This window comes from Moschus berezovskii, chromosome X (genome assembly GCF_049115385.1).
Source record: "Moschus berezovskii isolate FMDL1 chromosome X, NW_MosBer_1.0, whole genome shotgun sequence".
Taxonomy (NCBI): Eukaryota; Metazoa; Chordata; class Mammalia; order Artiodactyla; family Moschidae; genus Moschus; species Moschus berezovskii.
This window is the reverse complement of record NC_142488.1, coordinates 27,653,490-27,678,451: the sequence shown is the minus strand read 5'-3', so window position 1 is coordinate 27,678,451 and position 24,962 is coordinate 27,653,490. Positions and strand designations below refer to the sequence as shown.

Below are 24,962 nucleotides of genomic sequence, written 5' to 3'. Positions count from 1 at the left end.
ACCAACTCCCGGAGTTCACTCAAACTCATGTCCATCGAGTCAGTGATGCCATCCAGCCATCTCATTCTCTGTCGTCCCCGTCTCCTCCCACCCCCAATCCTTCCTTCAATCATATTAGAGTCTATAGATATGCCTTGCTTATAGCAACCATGCACCCACACACAAACTGTATTTTTAATACAAGATAAGAACGCATTTCACAAAAAGCACAAGATTTTCACACCTGCTGGTGTAGCTGCAGTGATGGCTTCATAAATTTCCTTTTCTTCTTCTTACAGTAGTCCTTATGGTGGATTCATTCATCTTGAAATGGTGGCAACCACGACTGCACATCCAAAGTGGTATACAACAAGCAATGCAACTGTTTTGTATAATGTCATGACTTCTCTCAGCTTCTTGAGAGCACTTCCAGCACCACTAGCGGCACTTCATATGAGTCCTATTGTGTTACTCAAAGTTCACGGTATCGTACTAAACAGAGGAAGAAATAGCTGTGAACCATTGGTGATCACATTTTTTGAGATAACTTTTTAGTATAGAAAGTGTTCCTCAGAGATGAATAGTGCTATTCATGGTCCATAAGTGTGTGTGTGTGTGTGTGTGTGTGTGTGTGCGCGTTGTGCTTACCCATTTCAAGTGCAGCTGATCTAAGTTTTATGCTTTCCTGTGGTACTGCAATTTCTTAATTGGATTCTGGACTTTCTATAAAGGTTATTTGGCTACTTATATAATTTTAAAATCTGGGTTGCTGAGGGGAAACAGGGGCTGGGAATTCCTGTTCCACCGTATTGCAGATGCCACACAGACAAGACCCTTTTTTAAATTTCCTGATATGAACAATTTCACTCACTGTCCCTTATCATTGGCAAGAAACTCCCAATTCTCTTGACCTGTCATCTTGTTCTGAACCACAAAAGGAGATTCAAGGATTTCTGACTCATTATAAAATGGCAAGCCACTCCAGTACTCTTGCCTAGAAAATCCCATGGACGGAGGAGCCTGGTAGGCTGCAGTCCATGGGGTCGCTACGAGTCAGACATGACTGAGCGACTTCACTTTCACTTTTCACTTTCACACATTGGAGAAGGAAATGGCAACCCACTCCAGTGTTCTTGCCTGGAGAATCCCAGGGATGGGGGAGCCTGGTGGGCTGCCGTCTATGGGGTCACACAGAGTTGGACACAACTGAAGTGACTTAGCAGCAGCAGTAGCAGCATACAAAATATAAAAACCTTTGTACTTATACTGAAATACAGCAATAAATGGGATATACTTCGTTCATAAACACAAATACGGAAGTTGAATTAACCTTCAATTACAAGTAGAGTATTTCAACAGTGCCACAAAGAAAGCCCTAAACAGGAAAAGATACATCTCCCAGTTACTGAGGTCAAGCAAGAACAAAAAAAGACATAAAATGTGTTCCCTTCAGTTCCAACTTGGCACTCAATCACTTGGAATACTTACTTCTCTTTTCAACCACAAGATGAAGGATCTGCCCTGGTTGTCACTATGTGGGAGGAGCTGGCAGGCTCGGTACTGGAACGTGCCCTGCCCATGGCAGTAGCGCTCTGTCTTTCTCCGGTCTCAAAGCCTCTCTCTGCCTCATCTTATGATGGAATTCAGGACCTCCGAGGGCTGACAGCGGCAATTGGATGCTACACAATCCCAGTGGTTCTGGGTGGCTATTTCTTTCACTTCTTTTTAAGGGGCTTCACATATATATCTGACAATTCCTACTCTGACCTGAGATTGCCCTCCTTAGACAAAAGGTTTCAAGTCCCTGACAACTGTACTCAGACAACAGAAAAGAGCTGTTCAGCTTGAGAGCTCTGCCTGGAGCCTTCTTACACCTAATATTCTTGGGTGTGCTTTCCTCAGTCGAGATGTATGGTTGTCCTCCTATAGGCCCTTGCCCCTTTGATTAAAGGCTTCTTCGGGCTTCCCTGGTGGCTCAGAGGTTAAAGCGTCTGCCTCCAATGCGGGAGACCCAGGTTCAATCCCTGGGTTGGGAAGATCCCTGGAGAAGGAAATGGCAACCCACTCCAGTACTCTTGCCTGGAGAATCCCACGGATGGAGGAGCCTGGTAGGCAACAGTCCACAGGGTCGCAAAGAGTCGGACACGACTGAGCGACTTCACTTCACTTCACTTCGAAATGCCACATCCCTGAAAAGCCGCGATCAGTTTCCCTACTCCAAACCTTGCAGAGAAGGAATCCCTGTCCTAGGAGTGATAAGAGATGGGAAATCGACGGCATAAATAAGCGGGCCCAGGTGGAGACCTGTGAGAGAAACAAAACGTGGTAACCTGTCCCTTCTCTCCTTCACCCAGACTTCTCAGGCAACTTCTGCTCTAATAAGGAAACTTTATATTTTAGATCTAATAGATATTTCTTTGTACAAAGAAATGGCTGTGAGATGATTTTTTTGAGTCCCTTACTGATCTTATAAGCTTATCTGAAACTTAAAACTTTCAGATCTTTTAAGAAGTTTGAAACCTCATATGTATGCATAGATGATCCTATTGTCAGCAAATACTATCTCTTTTTTCCTTTCTTCATATGTCACATTTATTTTGGCATTATTATTATTATTGCTCTGGCTATGTATTACAATACAATAGTTCGACCTGAGAGTCCCTCTTCTTAATGCTTCATACATTTCACAGTAAGGAGAATAAAAAGGGAATTAAGGGAACAAGGTCAGATCAGGCTTGCAGGAGTGAGAGGGTGAGCTTTAGTCTAACTCAGATCAAGGACCTACGACCATCCCTCTCACTTACCAGCCATGGAAAAGGTTGTCACGTCATGAAACCTTCTGAGAGAGCCTTGGGCTCTTTACCTGTGAAGGGAGTCTGACAAGCCCTGTCTGGAAGGACTGGTTGCATGTGGTGGTAACTGGGCAGCATCTGCCACCCTGACCTGCAGGCACCATAACCCTCCCTTCTCATGACTGGTGGCTGCACTTTCCAACAAAGATCTGACCTCCCTTAGGCCTGATATAGGGCTTCACTGGTGGCTCAGCACTAAAGGATCCGCCTGTGAAACAGGAGCTGCAGGAGACTCAGACTCAGTCTCTGGGTCAGGAAGATCCCCTGGAGGAGGAAATGGCAACCCACCCTAGAATTCTTCCTTGGAATATCCCATGGACAAAGGAGCCTGGTGGGCTACAGTCCATGGAGTCACAAAAGAGTCAGACATGACTTAGCGATTCAACAAGAAGCAGCAGCCCTGGTGTAAGAAGTGAGGGAGAGCCTTGCCTGACAGTCTTCCCCTGAGCTTTCTAGAACTGACATCAAAGAGTAAGGCATGACTCTCTTTTCTCCCCTCTATTCAGGGATGAGTAGACCCCTCAGTCTTCACTCGGGCTTCACAATTTGACTTCTGGTGGGACCTGGGGAATCCCCTCCTTCTTGACCTGAGGCCTATCTCCTCAGAGTAAGACGCATACCTCCCTGTGAGTTGAGATAAGGCAGTCTTATCTAGCCACCCCTGCCCATGGTCTCACAAGAATGAAAGCTGTGGCAAGCTCCTTGAGGATGACAGATGGTTCTTCTCAGGGTCCCAAGTCAGGGTCCCAAATTTGACTCTTAGCCAAGCCCAACATTCTCCCCTCTGTTGACATGAAACCACCACCATCAGAACAAAACCCTAACTTTCCTGCTACTCCTCGGTCAGAACTGAAGGGCCCCTTGGACTGACAACTCTCACTGTGGCCTTCTAGCCTGACAGTAGGGACGATTCTGCGTGGCCATCCTGGTATGTGTATTAAAACAGTTTTACCGTCCTCACCCTGACTGGGAAATAACCTGGAAATATTCCCTGACTTGGCCTAAACCTTCTCCCCTCAGGCCCCCAATTCCCCAAGGCCCCCAAGGAAGAAGTGGAGTTTGCCTCATCGGGCCACAACAGTCTGTGGTCTTCCGAGGCTAACAGTAGTGGAAGGACTATGTTCTGCCCCAACTGTTTTGAGACGGATGGTCTTTTCGGTCATCAGGGTCCTTACCTTCTGGTACAATCTGGAAATCGTCCTTCTGCTGACCTGTGGTCGCTCCCTTCGATCAGGATGAGGTTCATCACTGCCATGTGATCCTCTGGGAGGAAGAGAGTGGGACTCACCATGTCACCAGGCCTAAGTGGCACAGTCTCAGGCCTAACAGGGACAGTGCCCTCCGCGGCCCCCTTCTTTCTGGGAGGGAGCCTTCATTGTCAGTCATTGCCATCAGTTGACTACTATTAGGAACTGGGGACCCTTCCTCAGCTAAATGAGGCCTCCTCCATTAGCCCAAGGACTTTAAGGCCCTGAAGCCATTCGCCTTCAGAAAATAAGGGATAAACCTAGTCTGAAAGTTCTGCCTGTTCCCTCCCAGGGCCCATTACATTTGCAGGACTTTCTAAGAATTTCTCTGTAATGGGGTAGCTGCCTGCCGCACTCCTCAGACAAGAGTGTGCCACTGTCATGCCTGGGATTTCCACTCTCTGATGAAGAGCCAGCCTATATACCCAGGTCATCTCCTTGAAACCCTCCAGGCAGAAGTCAGGGGGCCCTTGAGCTGGCCAGCACTTACCAATGCCTCCCAGGGCTAACTGGAGCAGAGGGACTAAGTGAAGCCCCGTTGACTGGGGTTGAGCGGCTTCATGCGCACACCCTGGGTCCTCACTTTGACTCTGTACCTTCCTGGGGCTCTATTCTCTGCTGAGTCCCAAAGTCCCCACCTTCCCGGGACCTGAGCTGAAAGTGTTAACCACAGCAGCCCGGATTGTTCTGGACTTCATGGGCTTGCCACTGAGGACAAGTATATTGCTTCCTACTATGTGGCTGCATCTTTCCATTACCCTCATTCAGGTTAATCACCGTCATTTCTGAGCGATTGATCCTCTCTCCTCTACCAACCTCAGAACTCTGCACCGAGAACAAGTTTCTTAGGTCTCTGAGATGCCTGAAGAATAAGCGAGGCTGTTACTGCTGCTGCTGCTAAGTCACTTCAGTCGTGTCCGACTCTGTGTGACCCCACAGACGGAAGCCCACCAGGCTCCCCCGTCCCTGGGATTCTCCAGGCAAGAACACTGGAGTGGGTTGCCATTTCCTTCTCCAATGTGTGAAAGTGAAAAGTGAAAGTGAAGTCGCTCAGTCGAGTCCAATCCTTAGCGACCCCACGGACTGCAGCCTACCAGGCTCCTCCATCCATGGGACTTTCTAGGCAAGAGAACCGGAGTGGCTTGCCATTGCCTTCTCCCTAAAAGAGGCTACGCTTAGCCTAACAGTTCTGAGATCCCCTGTGCCTGAGAGCAGTTGGGAGCGCTGTCCCAGTGACCAACCCCCATATTCTGGGGTGTTGCTCTCCTCAATCCTCCTACATGGGGTCCTCATCTTGCTTTCTGTGTCTTGGATTAAAGGCTTCTGGGGATATCCCACATCTCTGCAAACTCTTGAACTTTGTTTGCTCTGCAGTGCTACAGAGAATGAATGGGCCCTTGTCCCAGGAGATGGAGATAGGAGATGGAGAAGCTACAGCCCAAGGCAGGAGTCCCAGGACAGGTGGTCATCCATCAGAGAAAAAAAGTGCATGAATCTATCTCATCAGCCAGGTGAAGGTTCTCATGTCATTTCTGTTCTGGTAGATTTACTTTCTACAGACAAGAGACTGTAAGCATCATACGGAGAGCCCTTGGTCTTCAGAGGTTATCTAACATGGCCAATATACATGCTTATACTGTCCCCGAATACTGTCTCTTTCATTTATCTATGAGGAATGAATAAGGGATTGATCTCCTTTAGAATGACTGGTTGGATCTCCTTGCAGAGGAGACGGGGACGACAGAGAACGAGATGGCTGGATGGCATCACCGACTCGATGGACATGAGTTTGAGTGAACTCCGGGAGTTGGTGATGGACAGGGAGGCCTGGCGTGCTGTGATTCATGGGGTCGCAAAGAGTCGGACACGACTGAGCAACTGAACTGAACTAAATGAATAATGGATACGTATTTCTAGTTAAATATATTTAGTAGTTTGAACACAAGGGCGTTCTTTTTTATCACCTAGGTCAAATTTTGAAGTACTGAGAAAAACACTGAAGTAAAAATACAGGGTGAGGACTCTCCTCGTGGTCCAGTGGCTAGTACGCCAGGCTCCCAATGCAGGGGGCCCAGGTTCCATCCCTGGTCGGGGAAGCAGACCCCATGTGCTACAACTAAGATCTAGCACAGCCAAATAAATAAATAAGGAAAAGGAAATGAAATATCAAATGTTAAAAGTACATGTTTAAAAGCAAAGACAAGGGTGTGTCTCAGGGTGGGGGGAGAAGAACAGTATGTATGCTACAGTAGTTTAGAGCAGGAGTCTAGTCCCAGCTCGGTCATTTACCAGCCTTAAGTATTGTGGCACAAAACCAAACTCTTAACTCGATGAGCCGCGGGCTCTCCAGTGTGAAGTGAGTTTGATAGACCCCGCCTTGTCAGACTGGTGGAATATATGTATTTATGGAAAGCATCTGTCACAGCACCTGTCTCTACTGAGAAATTCGGGGCAATCGCAGTTATTACGATTATCGTGACCTCAGATGTTACATCAGCTGGGTTTTTCTTTTTCTTTTTTTTTTTTTTTGCATCTATCAGATGTCAGAAACTAAGCAGCGTTCTAACTGAAAGAAAAAAAAAATGACCCAACCTCCACAATCAGCCAAAATTCTGCTTAGCAATGAAACCAAAGTAATATATTCTCTCCACCCGCTCTTTACCCTGCTTCTTTCTTGTTCTTCTTGAGGTAGAGAGTATCTCAGCCTCTTCCACAGAATGACAGCTTCCCTGGAAACTATAATTGAATGCGCAGAGACTGGGAGTTTCTTTGACTAAACATCGCCAGTATAGGCATGAAAGACTTCCTAACAGCGGATGCTCAATTAGTGTCTGTGTAAAAGAAGAGCCACAAATAAATCATTTGCTATCATTTTTATTCTCCAACAGTCTTGAAAACCATAAGCAGATCCAACTGTACAGCTTTTGTATTTATAAAATGGGAGACTAAACAGAGAGTAAAGCAAACCAAAAATTGAAGACCTTTCAGCTATCTCTCTATGTATCTATGATCTGAGCTTCTATTATTGTGGTGTCTTTCACATTTCTAAGAATATTCTTATCCTAAAGTGATGTTTTTCTCATCTGGGTTCACAAAATTTGACAAACAGCAAACTGTGTGTGACCCATGTTATTCAAATACTTATATCATGAACCTAAAGAAACTTTCTGTGGAAAAAAGAAAGAACAGAAAACTGGGGGGGGTGGGGTGGAGTCTACAGGAACACAGGTTGACGGGTTTTTCTGACCACAGAGGGAAGAACGGGCTTCAGACCACACTAGGGGCGAGATGAGCGGCTGGATGTGGCCCTGGCATGGGCACTGGCTGAGGCAGAAGGGCCAGCGCTGGCTGCAGCAGAAAGGCCAGCCCTGGCTGAGGCAGGATACTCAGCCTGGGCTGCAGCAGAAGGGCCATCCCAGACCGAGGCAGACGTGCCTGCACTAGCCCAGGCAGACGTGCCTGCAGTAGCCCAGGCAAACGTGCCAGCCATGCCCGAGGCAGAAGTGCCAATCCTGGCTGCAGCTCTGGCCCCGGTGCTCTCTACTTCCTGTCGGAAAGACTCCCCGTAATGCGGCAGGAAGGCAGCAGGGACCGTATCATTGACTTTGGCCAGAAACTCCAGGACTTTCATCTTGCTGGTATCCGTGAGCGCTTTAGGACCCCACAGGAACTCATAGCGAGGGGGATCGCTGCCGGGCACCTGGCGGTACTCCAGGTACTCTTCCCGCACCAGATCTTCTGTGATGAGCTTCCTGATGTCTCCAAAGATGAAGTGACTTCTTCCATCATAGATGCCCAGAATATTCAGGAACATCCAGATCCGCTCCTCAGAGGCGCGGTGGCCACTCAGGTAGATGACACACAGCAGAGGCATCAAGAGACCATTCTTCGGCAGCCCCAAGTCACCTCTCAAGGATTCACTGTCGCTGAGATCTAGGTTGCTCACCAGGGTATATAAGTGACTGTTGGGCCTGACTTCCTTCAGCACCAGGCCAAACACCATCTCCACGTGCTCAGAGGCCCTGCGGAGGATCTCAGGGAATTGCTTCCTGCACTTTCTATTGATTACCTTCAGCATTTCAGACCTCTTAATGAGCTGCCTAATCTTATACTTATACAGCAGGAACTTCACCAATATCTGTGTCTTCTCATTCAGAGGATCTGTGTGAGAGCTCTCAGCAGCAGCGGAAGCCTGGGAGGAATTTTCACCTTCCTGAACTTGGCCCTCGGCACCTACACCAGATCTCGAGCGCGCTGCAGCACCTACACCAGATCTCGAGCGCACTGCGCCAACGACAGCAGATCTTTTGCGTATAACACCTGCAGCAGCACTGGTGGTGCCCTGGGCTCTCCGAGGCCCCTTGGGGGAGTCAGCAGCAGACGAGCTTGAGGGAGCGCTTTCTGAATCAGGAGGGGAGGGGGAGGTGGTCTCTTCTCCCACAGATGCGGTGGCCTGATCATGAAGAACCTGGGTCTCAGCCTGGGCCTGGCGACGTTTCTCACGAGCACGGTGCTTACTCTTTTGCCCATGGGGCATGACGGCGGTGGATGGGACCGCGGGCAGGAGTCTGGGCCAAAGGTCAGGAGATTGGGGCACCTGGAGGGTGGAGAATGAGGTGACATGAGCACCTTAAAAGAGGGAGATTCCACCTTGACTTTATCAAAGGCCGCCTCTGCAGGTGTCCTGAGGACACTGCCCTAGGAACCCACAAGACTCCTGTTTTCTTGCTCAGCCTGTCCCCACATCATCCCACAGAGGAAGAACAGAGGTCTTACGTTTCCTCTGTGTCCTCTCAGCCCTGCTTTGGATTTACTGAGGTGACAGCAGGTCCCAGCAGTGGGGTCCTCTCAGCTCATCTTTAGTATTACCACGTCAAGACCTGGCGGAGCCTGGGCACTCTTCCCTCTACTACTCTGATGCAGACACTCAAGACCTCCACATGATCCAGAATCAAGTGAAGGCATGTCTCAGTCCACCTCCCTCCCAGGGGATGCCCAGTGCTGAGAGCTCAGTAGGGTGTTGCTCCATCCTGAGTTCACTGGGATCATCATTCAAGGTCCTTACCTTGGCTCCTTAAAACACTGGGCACCATTCTCCATTTGCTGACCGGTGGCTGCACCTTCAGACTAGACATTTCCCCTCCCCTCGACTTGATATACAGCAGTGATGTAGATGCTCAACCTGACAGTCCTTCCCTGAGATTTCCAGCTGAAATCCAAGGGTTGGGGTAAATGCACTGAATACTCACGCAGGTTCCTCAGTTGGGTTCCAGGCAGAGAAGCTCCACTTTCTCCTGAACTGATGCCTGTGTGATAGGAAAAGCCAATCACCCTGTGTCCCAACAGGAGGAAGTAAAATGACCTTACAGTCTTCTAAGAACAGGTGCTGTTACAGGCAGGTTGATGTCCCTGTGGTCCCACACAAGATCCCAGTTCAAGGTCTATAATATTGATATTGTTTTGCTTCTCTTTTCTTCTCTATGTCTTTTTAAAATTACATTTATGTACTATTAATTGGAGGATAATCACTTTACAGTATTGTGTTTGTTTCAGCCACACCTCAGTATGAATGAACCATAGATATAGCTTATGTCCCCTCCCTCTTGAAACTCCCTCCCACCTCCCACCCCATCCCACTCCTCTAAGCTATCACTGAGCACTGGGTTACAGCTCTCTGTGTCATACGACTAATTCCCACCGGCTATCTATTTTACATAAGGTAATGGGTATGCTTTCAATGTTACTCTCTCAGTCTGTCCCTCCCTCTCTTTCCCCCAGCGTCCCCGACTCTGTTCTCTATGTCTGCAACTCCACTGCTGCCCTGCAAGTCGGTTCAGCAATACCATCTTTCCGAAATCCCTGTATATGCGTTAATATGCAATGCTGGCTTAATTCACTCTGCATAAAAATTAGGACTAAAGTTACCACATGAGCCAACAATCCCATTACTGGGCATATACCCTGAGGAAACAGTAACTTAAAAAACACTTGTACTCCAATGTTCGTTGCAGCACTCTTTACTATAGCCAGGACATAGACGCAACCAAGGCCCACATTTGATTTATGACAGGGTCTAAGATTTCTCAATCTGCTGACCACGCCCCTCGGACCAGGGAGGACTGGTCTGAGGGCAGTTGCTTCCCCTTTAGCCCGCAGTGGGAACCGCCACGTATCCTTGAGCTCTCAAAGGGATGATGACAGGCAGGATGTGGTCTGAATGATGTGGTGTGGAACATCCCCACAGCCCCCGAAGTTCTCACCATCCCACCAGGGAACCGGAAACTCTCCCTTCCCAACCTGACGCTCCCCGCTTTGACCTGGTCTCTCACTTCCCGGAGATGATCTTGGAAGTGTCATGTCCAAATGCCCGATTGAGACTCCGTTTCGTATGGGAGGAGCCCCCATCCTCACTCAGCGTCACAACCATGAATCGTGTTGGGGACTAGGTCCCTCTGTTGAACTGGGTGGATTCCTTTAGAGCAAGGTTCTCACCTCCCTGATACCACCTCCAGCAAACGACAGGGGGCACCACGGTCTGCCAGCTCCACGTGGGGCCTCCCACAGCTGGGCTCAGGGGAGCCGCCCAGTGTGGCCCCAATGCGGTGTCCAAGTCTGCTCATCAGCCCTCAGGGCCCTCATCTAGGACATCCGGGCCTACCCCCTCAGACCAATGCCTTCACCCGAGACGTGCTAGACCGCATTCAGCCGATAGCTCTGAGGGACTCGAAAGGGCCAGATCACAGTGGTGGGATGCGGCTGGGTCACTTTTCTTAACAGTGGGTTCGCACAGACCCTTCAGTTACCTTCCGGTCCTCACCTCGGTTCCGGACAAGTCCTGGACACTGAATCTCCACCGAAGAGACACCACGACTCCCGGTCAAGCTCCTCGCCTTTGACGCGGAAATGGAAGGGAGCTGCGTACGGTCCTACGTGGGGTCTCCCGGCGATGACGGCAGGGCAAGGCGCTACGGGAACCCCGCTAGCTCAATCTTCATCCGTCCCTGGGTCCTCCTTGCACAGTGTCTCAGAGCCCGGGACGTCTGCATCTAGGAATCCAAGTCCTCCAGCCCCCAAACAAAGCCCGCACCTCCCTGAGTCCCTAGTCGGGGGAGTCAGGGCACTGCTCTTAGCATCTCTGCCTGTCAGGAGGGGCGCCACTCTGTGAGCCGCCCTCTTTTCGGGGAGGCCACCACACTAGCCCTGATGGTCCTCACTTCAATCCTGGGTGTTCATTGGAAGGACTGATGCTAAAGCTGAAACTGCAATACTTTGGCCACCTCATGCGACGAGTTGACTCACTGGAAAAGACTCTGATGCTGGGAAAGGTTGGGGGCGGGAGGAGAAGGGGACGACAGAGAATGAGATGGCTGGATGGCATCACCGACTCTGTGGACATGAGGTTGAGTGAACTCCGGGAGTTGCTGATGGACAGGGAGGCCTGGCGTGCTGTGATTCATGGGGTCGCGGAGAGTCGGACACGACTGAGCGACTGAACTGAACTGAACTGACTGATGGTCAAGACGTCCCCCTCTGCAGATCTGGGGCCTAATCCTGCTAGGGGAGGCCCTGCCCTCCCTGAGATCACACAGGTGCAATGAGGGGACCACTCAGAAGTAGCTCTTCTGGGTCTCTCGGGGCTAAGAATTTACAGAATTCTGTTTGACTCCCTCTCTAGCGTTCCCCTCTAACAGTCAGCATTGTCATCTGAGGTCCTGCTTGGGCTCAGGCCCATTCCTCTGTGAAAAGGAGGCTGATCCTATTAGACAGAGTTCTCACCTCACTGAGCCTTTCCAGACTGAAATCAACCTGACATCTGTCCCCCGCGCTTCCCGGGGAGCACAGCATCAGATATCATCCAGGGCCGCCTTTTATAGTGTGTGCCACCATGAGTCCACGTTCAGGTCCTCACATTGACACATATGTGTACACATATCCTGGAACTCCACTCTCTGCTTTATGAAGCTGCTTGTCTTATGTCAAGGTCCTAGTCTCCTGAGAATTCCAAGTATGAAGTCAGGGTGATCCTCGTGTGATCGTAGTCCATCGGGGCCTCTGACAACAGACAGTAGGGATGCAACTCGAGTCCTTCCGATTCCTCTTGCGCAGCATCCTCACTCCATCTACCACAGCCTGGGACTGCTCCTTCTACTGATCTAATTCCTCTTCTTAGTCTCTGGGTGAGCACTATATCAGGGGTGATTGTCTCCTCAGTCCTCCTTCATGGAGGTTCCCATAACAGCTTCTGTGCCTTGATTAAAGGTTTCCTGGGGAATGCAATTTCCTACACACATTGAGAAGATACCCTCTAGAAAATCTTGGAGAAAAGGGGACTCGGTCCCAAAATAGGAAAATGGAGCAGAAATCAAGGAACTCAGCACAGATGTTATGCTGTCAGAGAAAAAGAGCTGATACATTCCTTCTCTTCAGCCAGATCTAGGGTGTGGGCTTAGTCGCACAGTCACGTCTGACTCTTTGGGACCCCAAACTGTTGCCCACCAGGCTCTTCTGTCCATGAGGATTCTCCAGGCAAGAATACTGAAGTGTGTGGCCATACCCTCCTCCAGGGGATGTACCAAATTCAGGAATCGAACCCAGGACTCCCACATTGCACGTGGATTCTTTACTTTCTGAGCCACTAGGTTTAGGGTAGTTCTAAAATATTTACTCCTGGCACCTCCCTGTTTGTCCATTGGTTAAGACTCTGCACTCCCAATGCACAGGGCCTGGCTGGGTTCAATCCCTGGACAGGTAACTAGATTACACGTGCCAGAACTAAGAGTTCACGTGCCACAACAAAAAACATCACATGCCGCAGCTAAAGAGCCTGCATGTGGCGTCAAAGATTCCGAGTGTCCCAACTAAGATGCAGCGCAGCCAAGAAATAAATAAATATTTTTAATTAAAAAATAGAGTGTTTACTTTCTACATAGAAGGATAGCGTCAGAGAATCTTGTAAGGCCTCGATCGCTTGAGGGTGTCTGAATTTGCACAGGCAGATGATCATGTGGTTACTGAGCATTATCTCCTTCTTTCCTTTATTCATACCTCTTAATTATTTTGGTGTTTGTATTGCCGTGGCTATGTATTCCATCCCAGTGTTTTGGTCACAGAGTCCTTCTTTCTGTCACTCAAGATACATTTTGGAGCGCTAGAAGATAGTGAATTAACTGACTCATGAGCACCTCAGGCCGGGACAAGTGGAAGGGTTCGCGTGTGGACAAATTCAGAGCAGCACTCTAGTCCCAGCTCTGTCTCTAATCAGTTGTCTGGACTTGGGTCCGTCCCCAAACTCTGGGAGCCTCAGGTGAAGTGGCTTTTGGAGGGCCAGTGGCATGTAGCTAAAGCACCTGGGACAGTGCCTGGACCACACTGAGACTTTACACCATATCTGTTTCTACCCTGATAATGATTATTTTCATCCTGGAGGATACCACCGAACCTGACGAATGTTTTAAATCCAGCAGATGTCAGAGAATCTGTATCATTCTTGGACATAGAACACCAAATCAGTCCAAAATTCTGTTTCGAAAGAATCTTTTATTTCCTCTACTAAATCATATTTTGAGTGTGGTGGTAATTTAACTGAACGAAATTCAGATAATCTAGAATTTGGTTCTGAGACTAACTCTTTCTTCCTTCCAAGCTGCTCTTTCATTTAAACAACTCCTAGAGACTTTCCTCTAGAAGGCAATGGCACCCCACTCCAGTACTCTTGCCTAGAAAATCCCATGGATGGAGGAGCCTGGTAGGCTGCAGTCCGTGGGATCGCTAAGGGTCAGACACGACTGAGTGACTTCAGTTTCACACATTGGAGAAGGAAATGGCAACCCACTCCAGTGTTCTTGCCTAGAGAATCCCAGGGACGGGGGAGCCTGGTGGGCTTCCGTCTAAGGAGTCACACAGAGTCGAACACGACTGAAGTGACTCAGCAGCAGCAGCAGCAGAAACTTCCTCTAGAAGGCAATGGCACCCCACTCCAGTACTCTTGCCTGGGAAATTCCATGGATGGAGAAGCCTGGAAGGCTACAGTCCACGGGGTTGCTAAGAGTTGGATACTGCTGGGCAACTTCACTTTCACTTTTCACTTAAATTTATTGGAGAAGAAAGTGGCAACCCACTCCAATGTTCTTGGCTGGAGAAACCCAGTGATGGGGAGCGTGGTGGGCTGCCGTCTATGGGGTCGCACAGAGTCGGACATGACTGACGTGAATTAGCAGCAGCAGCAGAGACTTGCCTAGTGACCCTGTAGCTAAGTGGGTAAGAATCTGTGCTCCAAATGCAGTGTGCCTGGGTTCCATCCCTGATCAGGGAACTAGACCCATACACCACAAGTAATAGTTCCCATGCCACAACTAAAGATCCTATATGACACAACTGAAAGATTCCTCATGCCGCAACTAAAAACTTTCAGGCTGGAAGCAAGATCGGGGACCCTGTGTGCCAAAGATAAGAGCAAGCATAGCCAAATAAACAAGTAACTAAATAAAATAAGCCCCTATCTTCATCAATTTCACCATCACCTAAAATACACTCATCTCACAGACTTTGTGGAATTATCAACATAGCCAAAAACACTGAATGGAAGTCCCTTTCAATAAAATGAGCTCTGTCTCCACAACCCACAGCAGAGTGTCAGCCCACTGGCCTCTGAGTTTCCAGGTTCATTCTGCTATTACTTTTATTTCACAGTCTCCTTGGAGATGACGTGCATGGACATCTAGGTTGTGCACTGTGTTTGCGTGCACTGGGACAGGAGCACAGGGCACATTCCATCCCCACCCCAGGGGGGATTTCTCTCTGGTCTACTCATGTTGCTGTTTAGTCACTCAGTCGTGTCTGACCCTTTTCTCCCCCAGGGACTGAACAGATTGCTCTGTCCATGGGATTCTCCAGGCAAAAATACTGGATTTGGCAGCCATTTCCTCCGCCAGGGGGTCTTCCTGACCCAGGGATTGAACCCATGTCTCCTGCATTGGCAGGCAGGTTCTTTACCACTGAGCCACCTGGGTAGCCCCATAATTCCAAAGTGATTGTTCAGGGTAGTTTTCCATTCCAGGCTTAAGTCTCTCAATTTTGAGACCCGCCATCTGAGGGTCTGATCCCCTATTCAGGGTTTCCCCAGCCTCCCTGGTGGGCTCGCCATGGAGCCTACCTTAAATCTACCTTCCACAGCCAGACTTTTATTGTCCTTAAGTCTCCAAGTGCGTTGCTTCAGTGTATTTACACTAGACTCCTCATGAGGAAGCCTTCAGTCCCCTCACCTCCTTACTCCTCATTTTTATTGGGCCCCTAGGTCTTTGTTCACGAGCTACTTCATATGAATTGTTCTCTTAGACTCTAGAATTCTATAGGAAATGGTTGGGTTTATTTTCCTTAGCCTCCCCAAAACCACCCAGAAGCCTTCAAAAGAACAGATGCTAAATTGATATTTGAACAATTATAGTGCAAGTGTTGGAGAAGGCAATGGCACCCCACTCCAGTACTCTTGCCTGGAAAATCCCATGGATGGAGGAGCCTTGTAGGCTGCAGTCCATGAGGTCGCTAAGTGTTGGACACGACTGAGCGACATCACTTTCACTGTTCACTCTCATGCATCGGAGAAGGAAATGGCACCCCCCTCCAGTGTTCTTGCCTGGAGAATCCCAGGGACGGGGGAGCCTGGTAGGAGGCCGTCTATGGGGTCACACAGAGTCGGACAAGACTGAAGTGACTTAGCATCAGCAACAGCAGTGCAAGTGTGCAAGAAATCAATTTTACTAGGATTTCACTTCTCCCACATGCTTAAATAAGCTAAGCCAATCCAGGTAAATAAACGTCAATTTTACAAAGAAAGACTAAAACAAACATACCTCTTAAGATTTTTTTTTTTCTGTATCTGATAATCACACAGATTTCACTGTGGAAATTTTTCCATTATCACAATAAATCCATATTTCAATATCATGTTGTCTTGTTCCAAATGACTAGAAATGATTCAAGGATTTAAGTCTGTGCTATATAATAGGAAAATTATTTTCTTTCAACTTGATAATCCACAGTACATGTGGGAGCTGTGCCATTAGTGTACTTAGACTCTGAAGCTAAACACATCTTTAATTAAAAGGAACAACTTTTAAAAACAGAAAAAAAGAAAAATCTGCAATTTGTGTATATTGTATAGGAACACAAATATCTTACATGCTGAATTTCCATGAGCCCCACCTTGGCCCTCCGCTCGTTGGAAGATTGCCTGCTTTCTTGAAATGCAATGTGAAGTATCTGCTCAGACTTCAATAGGGGTAGGAGGAGCTTTGGACATGCCCCGGAAAGTGCACTGGCCCTGGCACCGTAGGAACCCTGGCTTCAGCTCTGGCTCTCCTTTCTTCAGCTCTCAAAGCCTCTTCATACCAGATTGGGAAGGCACTGGACTTTGTATCACTGACATTAGCCCCAAATTCCCACATTCTTTTACATATCTGTATCTATCATGGAAGCATCCTTATTAGTTTACAAAATTGTACTCATTCCTTTTTATAGCTTCATAGTACTGCACTCTGTGGATATATTATGTTCCCTCAATTAACAAGTGCATGGACATTTACGTATTTTCATATGGTTGTGGATATCTCTTCAGAGTTAATTTCTGAAAACAACGAAGTAGTGGCTCAAATGTAAAAGCACATTTCATTTTCTGACATTACCAAATTGCATTTATGCTCTAATCTCATTCTTTGACATGTAGCTCTCAAAGAATGTGATCAGTATATTCTCCAAAACTATATACAAAAGTAAACTGAAAATGGATTAAAGACCTAGATATAAGAGTGGAAACCATAAAACACTTAGAAGATAATATGAGCAGAACACTCTTTGACATAAATCATAACAATATTTTTTTGGATCTGTCTCCTAAAGCTAGGGAAATAAAAACAAAAACAAATAAATTGGTTGTAATTGAAGTTAAAAGCGTTTGCACAGCAAAGGAAACCATCAACTAAATGAAAAGCCAACCTACTATATGGGAGAAACTATTTGCCAATGATATAACCAATAAGGGCTTAATATCCGAAATATATAAACAGTTTAAAAAACAATCAAGAAAAAGATGGGCAGAAGACTTAAATAGACATTTTTCCAAAGACGACATATAAATGGCCGAGAGGCACATGAAAAGATGTTCAACATTGTTAATCATCATATGAATGCAAATTAAAACCACAATGAGGTATTATCTTATACCTATCAGAAGGACTATCATCCAAAAGGAAGAGAAGTAACACATGTCCGTGAACATGGGGACAAGACCTGTACACTGTTGGTAGGAATGTCAATTGGTGGAGCCACCATGGATAACAGTAAGGAGGTTCCTCAAAACCTAAAAAGAGAACTACCAAATGACCCAGCAATCCCACTCCTGGGTGAATATCTGGGAAAAAAAAAATAACTCACTAGTTTGGATGGTCTCCTTCAGGTACTCGATGCTTGTCTGAGTCTAAGGGTTTCCACTGCTCGTCTCCCCTTCCCCTCCAGCCTCACCTACTCTCTGCCAGTGACGCCACCCCAGTCCAAGCTCCCTGTTTATTAAGAAGGCACCTGTGTCTGGCAGGGCCCGTGTGAGATGAAGAGATAGTCCTTCCCAGCCACCAGATAATCAGGAGTTTGGCTGGACCTTTGAGCACACACTGAGAGAGTGAGGAGTCAGACAAAAAGCACAGACTGTGGTGCTGAAATGGATTAATAAGGAACTTAGTGATGTGGCCAGTGACCCTCCAGCACAATATTCTGCAGGTCCAGTTGGGGATGATACACTCATTGCAAACCACAATTATGAAAATGAACGGCAACCCATACCGAGGCAGTGTATTCTCTGTGACAGTTCATTTCCCTAAAGACTATCCATCCACACTACCTAAGGTTGCATTTACAACAGAATTTATCATCCAGACTTGAACACTAATGGCAGCACTCGGTTCGCTATTCTAAGATCACTGTGGTCTCTCGCTTTCATGATTTCTAAAGTTCCGGTATCCATTTGTTCGCTGCTATGTGATCTGAACCCAGATGATAGCCTCCCCAGTGCCAAAGGCTGCATAGATCTATAAAACAGAAGTAAGTACAAAAGAATTTTTCAGGAATATACTCGGAAGGCCAAGAGTCTCGTGAGCTCCCTCAAGATCTCACTTTAAGGGGCCCTTCTAAACTCATGAAAGGCTTTGTATCTATTTTGCTTGTGAAATGTTTAGGCCTATGGTTAGCAGACTTAGTTTTATGCCGGGGGTGTTTTGTGCAGTCCTGAGCATTCCAAATTCTAAATTGACAGTTATAACCCCAACAGGGCCAGAAGAATCAGGATGTTCTGTGTAAAAATATTTTCTTCATTCCTGGCCTGTTTCTAGGGCCCATACACCCTCATGGACTGTACTGCTGCCATGCAAAGGCTTCAGGGGGGATATTTGAGCATGAGTCAGAAGAATTCTTAGAACGCACAGAGGACTACCAAGCATCAGAAGAAGAAAAGACGGAGGCCTGGGAGTAGATGATAGGGCGGCCCCGAGAAATCCCCGGACGTCAGGACGGCCTTGTGTGCCAGCTCCTCAAGCCAAGACCTTGTCATGGGCGGGGTCTCTCTTGCCAGCTCCCGACAGTTTCCCCAACTATTTGCCATGAAGTGATGGGACCAGATGCCATGATCTTCGTTTTCTGAATGTTGAGCTTCAAGCCAACTTTTTCACTCTCCTCTTTCACTTTCGTCAAGAGGCTTTTTAGTTCCTCTTCACTTTCTGCCCTAAGGGTGGTATCATCTGCATATCTGAGGTTATTGATATTTCTCCCGGCAATCTTGATTCCAGCTTATGCTTCTTCCAGCCCAGCATTCCTCATGATGTACTCTGCGTATAAGTTAAATAAGCAGGGTGACAATATACAGCGTTGACGTACTCCTTTTCTTATTTGGAACCAGTCCGTTGCTCCATGTCCAGTTCTAACTGTTGCTTCCTGACCTGCATAGAGGTTTCTCAAGAGGCAGGTCAGGTGGTCTGGTATTCCCATCTCTTTCAGAATGTTCCAGTTTATTGTGATTCACACAGTCAAAGGCTTTGGCATAGTCAATGAAGCAGAATTAGATGTTTTTCTGGAACTCTCTTGCTTTCTCCATGATCCAGCGGATGTTGGCAATTTGATCTCTGCTTCCTCTGCCTTTTCTAAAACCTGCTTGAACATCTGGAAGTTCACAGTTCACGTATTGCTGAAGCCTGGCTTGGAGAATTTTGAGCATGACTTTACCAGCGTGTGAGATGAGTGCAATTGTGTGGTATTTTGAGCATTCTTTGGCATTCCCTTTCTTTGGGATTGGAATGAAGACTGACCTTTTCCAGTCCTGTGGCCACAGATGACATTTCCAAATTTGCTGGCATATTGAGTGCAGCACTTTCACAGCATCATCTTTCAGGATTTGAAATAGCTCAACTGCAATTCCATCATCTCCACTAGTTTTGTTCGTAGTGATGCTTTCTAATGCCCACTTGACTTCACATTCCAGGATGTCTGGCTCTCGGTGAGTGATCTCACCATCGTGATTATCTTGGTCGTGAAGACCTTTTTTGTATAGTTCTGTGTATTCTTGCCACCTCTTCTTAATATCTCCTGCTTCTGTTAGGTCCATACCATTTCTGTCCTTTATCGAGCCCATCTTTGCATGAAATGTTCCCTTGGTATCTCTGATTTTCTTTTTTTTTTCTTTTTTTCATTGTAGGCTAATTAATTTACAATATTATATTGGTTGGTTTTGCCATACATTGACATGAATCTGCCCTGGGTGTACATGTGTTCCCCATTGAACCCCCTCTCCCACCTCCCTCCTCCTCTTATCCTCCCTCTGGGTCATCCCCGTGCACCAGCCCTAAGCATCCTGTATCATGTGTCGAACCTGGACTGGTGATTCGTTTCACATATGATAATATACATGTTTCAATGCCATTCTCCCAAATCATTCCACCCTCACCCTCTCCCACAGAGTCCCAAAGACTATACTATACACCTGTGTCTCTTTTGCTGTCTCGTATACAGGGTTATCATTACTATCTTTCTAAATTCCATATATATGCGTTAGTATACTGTATTGGTGTTTTTCTTTCTGGGTTTCTTCACTCTGTATAATAGGCTCCAGTTTCATCCACCTCATTAGAACTGATTCAAATGTATTCTTTTTAATGGCTGAGTAATACTCCATTGTGTATATATACCAAAGCTTTCTTACCCATTCGTCTGCAGATGGACATCTAGGTTGCTTCCATGTCCTCACTGTTATAAACAGTGCTGCAATGAACATTGGAGTACATGTGTCTCTTTCAATTCTGGTGTCCTTGGTGAGTATGCCTAGGAGTGTGATTGCTGGATCATATGGCAGTTCTATTTCCAGTTTTTAAAGGAATCTCCACACTGTTCTCCATAGTGGCTGTACTGGTTTGCATTCCACCAATAGTGTAAGAGGGTTCCATTTTCTCCACACCCTCTCCAGCAATTATTGCATGTAGACTTTTGGATAGCAGCCATTCTGACTGGTGTGAAATGGTATCTCATTGTGGTTTTGATTTGCATTTCTCCGATTATGAGTGATGTTGAGCATCTTTTCATGTGTTTGTTAGCGATCTGTATGTCTTCTTTGGAGAAAGTCTGTTTAGTTCTTTGGCCCATTTTTTGATTGGGTCGTTTATTTTTCTGGAATTGAGCTGCAGGAGCTGCTTGTATATTTTGGAGATTAATTCTTTGTCAGTTGTTTCATTTGCTATTATTTTCTCCCATTTGGAAGGCTGTCTTTTCACCTTGCTTATAGTTTCCTTTGCTGTGCAGAAGCTTTTAATTTTAATGAGGTCCCATTTATTTATTTTTGCTTTTATTTCCAATATTCTGGGAGGTGGGTCATGGAGGATCCTGCTGTGATATATGTCCGAGAGTGTTTTGCCTATCTTCTCCTCTGGGAGTTTTATAGTTTCTGCTCTTACATTTAGATCTTTAATCCATTTTGAGTTTATTTTTGTGTATGGTGTTAGGAAGTGTTCTAGTTTCATTCTTTTACAAGTGGCTGACCAGTTTTCACAGCACCACTTGTTAAAGAGACTGTCTTTTCTCCATTGTATATTCTTGCCTCCTTTGTCAAAGATAAGGTGTCCATAGGTGCGTGGATTTATCTCTGGGCTTTCTATTTTGTTCCACTGATCTATATTTTTGTCTTTATGCCAGTACCATACTGTCTTGATGACTGTGGCTTTGTAGTAGAGCCTGAAGTCCGGCAGGTTGATTCCCCCAGTTCCATTCTTCTTCCTCAAGATTGCTTTGGCTATTCGAGGTTTTTTGTATTTCCATACAAATTGTGAGATTATTTGTTCTAGCTCTGTGAAAAATATCGTTGGTAGCTTGATTGGGATTGCACTGAATGTATAAATTACTTTGGTAGTATACTCATTTTCACAATATTTATTCTTCCAATCCACGAACATGGACCATAGCAAAAATCAACAGAGCCAAAAGCTGGTTCTTTGAGACGGTAAATAAAATTGACAAACCACTAGCCAGACTCATCAAGAAACAAAGGGAGAAGAACCAAATCAATAAAATTAGAAATGAAAATGGAGAGATCACAACCGACAACACAGAAATACAACGGATCATTAGAGAATACTATCAGCAATTATATGGCAATAAAGTGGACAACTTGGAAGAAATGGACCAATTCTTAGAAAAGTACAACTTTCCAAAACTGAAACAGGAAGAAATAGAAAATCTTAACAGACTCATCACAAGCATGGAAATAGAGGCTGTAATCAGAATTATTCCAGCAAACAAAAGCCCAGATCCAGATGGCTTCACAGCTGAATTCTACCAAAAATTTAGAGAAGCGCTAATAGCTATTCTACTCAAACTCTTCCAGAAAATTGCTGAGGAAGGGAAACTTCCTAACTCATTCTATGAGGCCACCATCACCCTAATCCCAAAACCTGGTAAAGGTCCCACAAAAAAAGAAAACTACAGGCCAATATCACTGATGAACATAGATGCAAAAATTCTTAACAAAATTCTAGCAGTCAGAATCCAACAACACATTAAGAAGATCATACATCATGGCCAAGTGGGCTTTATCTCAGGAATGCAAGGATTCTTCAATATCCGCAAATCAATCAATGTAAGACACCACATTAACAAACTAAAAAATAGAAATCATATGATTATCTCAGTAGATGTAGAGAAAGCCTTCAACAAAATCCAACATCCATTTATGATAAAAACCCTCCTGAAGGTGGGAATAGAAGGAACATACCTCAACATAATAAAAGCTATATATGACAAACCCACGGCAAACATTATCCTCATTGGTGCAAAACTGAAAGCATTTCCCCTAAAGTCAAGAACAAGACAAGGGTGCCCACTCTCACCACTCTTATTCAACATAGTTCTGGAAGTTTTGGCTACAGCAATCAGAGCAGAAAAATAAATAAAAGGAATCCAAACTGGAAAAGAAGAAATAAAACTTTCACTGTTTGCCGATGACATGATCCTCTACACAGAAAACCCTAAAGACTCTACCAGAAAACTACTAGAACTAATCAATGAATACAGTAAAGTTGCAGGATATAAAATCAATACACAGAAATCCCTTACATTCCTATACACTAATAATGAGAAAATAGAAATTAAGGAAAGTATTCCATTCACTGTTGCAACGAAAAAAATAAAATACTTAGGAGTATATCTACCTAAAGCAACAAAAGACCTGTACATAGAAAACTATAAAACACTGGTGATGGTATCTCTAATTTTCTTGAAGAGATCTCTAGTCTTTCCTATTCTGTTGTTTTCCTCTATTTTTTTGCATTGATCGCTGAGGAAGGCTTTCCTCTCTCTCCTTGCTATTCTTTGGAACTCTACATTCAGATGCTTATATCTTTCCTTTTCTCCTTTGCTTTTCACTTCTCTTCTTTTCACAGCTATTTGTAAGGCCTCACAGACAGCCATTTTGCTTTTTTGCATTTCTTATCCATGGGGATGGTCTTGATCCCTGTCTCCTGTACAATGTCACGAACCTCCATCCACAGCTCATCAGGCACTCTATCTATCACATCTAGTCCCTTAAATCTACTTCTCACTTACACGGTATAATCCTAAGGGATTTGACTTAGGTCATATCTGAATGGTCTAGTGGTTTTCCCTACTGTCTTCAATTTAAGTCTGAATTTGGCAATGGAATATTACTCAGTCATAAAAAGAATGAACTTTTGCCATTTTTAAGAACATGGATTGATTGGAAGGTATTATGCTAACTGAAATATGGGAGATAGAGGAAGACAAATGCTGTATAACACCATTTACATGGAGAATTAAAAAATAAAACAGACTAGGGAGATGAAGCAGACTCACAGATATAGAGAACAAGCTAGTAGTGGTTACCAGGGGAGATCAGCTGGGGGAGGGCAAGGGCAGGGACAGAAGATTAAGAGGTGCAAACTAATATGTATAAGATAGAAGAGCTAAAAGGACATATTGCAAAACGAAGGGAATATAGCCAATATTTATAATAGCTATAAGTGGAACACAAGATTTAAAAACTGTGACTCACTTTGTTTAGTACCTGAAACATAAAATATTGCACATCAACTATGAAAATGAAGTGAAAATGTCAGTTGCTCAGTCTTGTCAACTCTTTTTGACCCTAAGGACAGTAGCCCGCCAGGCTCCTCTATCGATGGAATTCTCCAAGTAAGAATTACCCACTGGAGTGGGTAACATTCCCTTCTCCAGGGGATCTTCCTGACCAAGTGATCAAACCCACGCCTTCTACATTGCAGGCAGACTCTTTGCCATCTAAGTCACCAGGAAGCCCACAACAACTATACCTCACTTTTAAAACATATATTCTCTCAGGAACTTTCAACATATATAATACAGTATTATTAAATATGTGCTTACCTGGTGGCTCAGTGGTAAGGAATCTGCCTGTTGATGCAGGAGATGCGGGTTCAATTCCTGGATCGGGAGGATCCCCTGGAGGAGGACATGGCGACCAAATCCAGTATTCTTGCATGGAAAATTCCAAAGACAGAGGAGGCTGGCAAGCTACAATCCATGGGGCTGCAAAGAGTAGGAAACCACTTGGCGACTTCACAACAACAGTTGTTAACTACAGTCACCATGCTGTACATGATATCCCTAGGACTTCTTGATTTGGTAAGTGAGTTGTGAATGTTTATGCCATTTGGTCACTTACAGCCATTTCATCCATCCTCCAAACCCCTCTTGTGGCAACCACCAATCTGCAACATGATGGACTTAGAGAGTATCTTACTGATTGAAGTGATTCAGACAGAGAAGGAGACATATTATATGACATATCTTATCTGCATAATTTAAAAAGAAATGATACAAATGAATTGAATTACAAAATAGAAAGACTTACAGTCTCAGAGAAGAAATTTATGGTTGCCACTGGGGAAGGATGTGGGACAAGGAGAGTTGGGGGATTTGGGATGGACATGTACACACTGCTATATTTAAAATGGATAAGAAACAAGGATGTACCGTATAACACAGGGAACTCTGCTTAGTGTTATGTGGCAGTATGGATGGAAGTTTGGAGGAGAGTGGATACGTCTATATGTATGGCTCAGTCCCCTCACTGGTCACCTGAAACTGTCACATTATTGTTAATTTGCTATACCCCATCACAAAATACAAAAGCTAAAATTGTAACATAACTGTGCCTCCAGTGCAAGGGGCGTGATTTCAAACCCTGATTGGGGAATTAAAATCCCATGTGCCACATAGCACATCAATCTACAAAATATCATCACAGAAAAAAGTGATGGGGATCCATGAAAGAAATAACTGATAAGCTAGATTTCATTCCCTTTAAACT

At 45.6% G+C, this 24,962-nt stretch overlaps 1 protein-coding gene across 4 annotated transcripts in view; it reads right to left on the bottom strand.

The window, feature by feature from the left end:
- Positions 1-6,990: 6,990 nt before the first annotated feature.
- Positions 6,991-24,962, bottom strand: part of LOC129564348 (melanoma-associated antigen B17-like) — a 43,921-nt gene continuing 25,949 nt past the window's right edge. For 2 of the 4 annotated variants that reach the window (XM_088833553.1, XM_088833555.1), the window contains 3 exons: positions 24,017-24,178; positions 9,328-9,384; positions 6,991-8,675 (listed from right to left, as the gene is read on the bottom strand). In XM_088833553.1, the coding sequence (XP_088689679.1) occupies positions 7,356-8,615 (1,260 nt within the window). In that variant the 5' untranslated portion in view covers positions 8,616-8,675; positions 9,328-9,384; positions 24,017-24,178 and the 3' untranslated portion in view covers positions 6,991-7,355. Of the gene's footprint in view, positions 8,676-9,327; positions 9,385-10,895; positions 11,928-24,016; positions 24,179-24,962 lie in introns of those variants that run through there. The other 2 variants (XM_055438263.2, XM_088833554.1) reach the window with 2 other exon arrangements.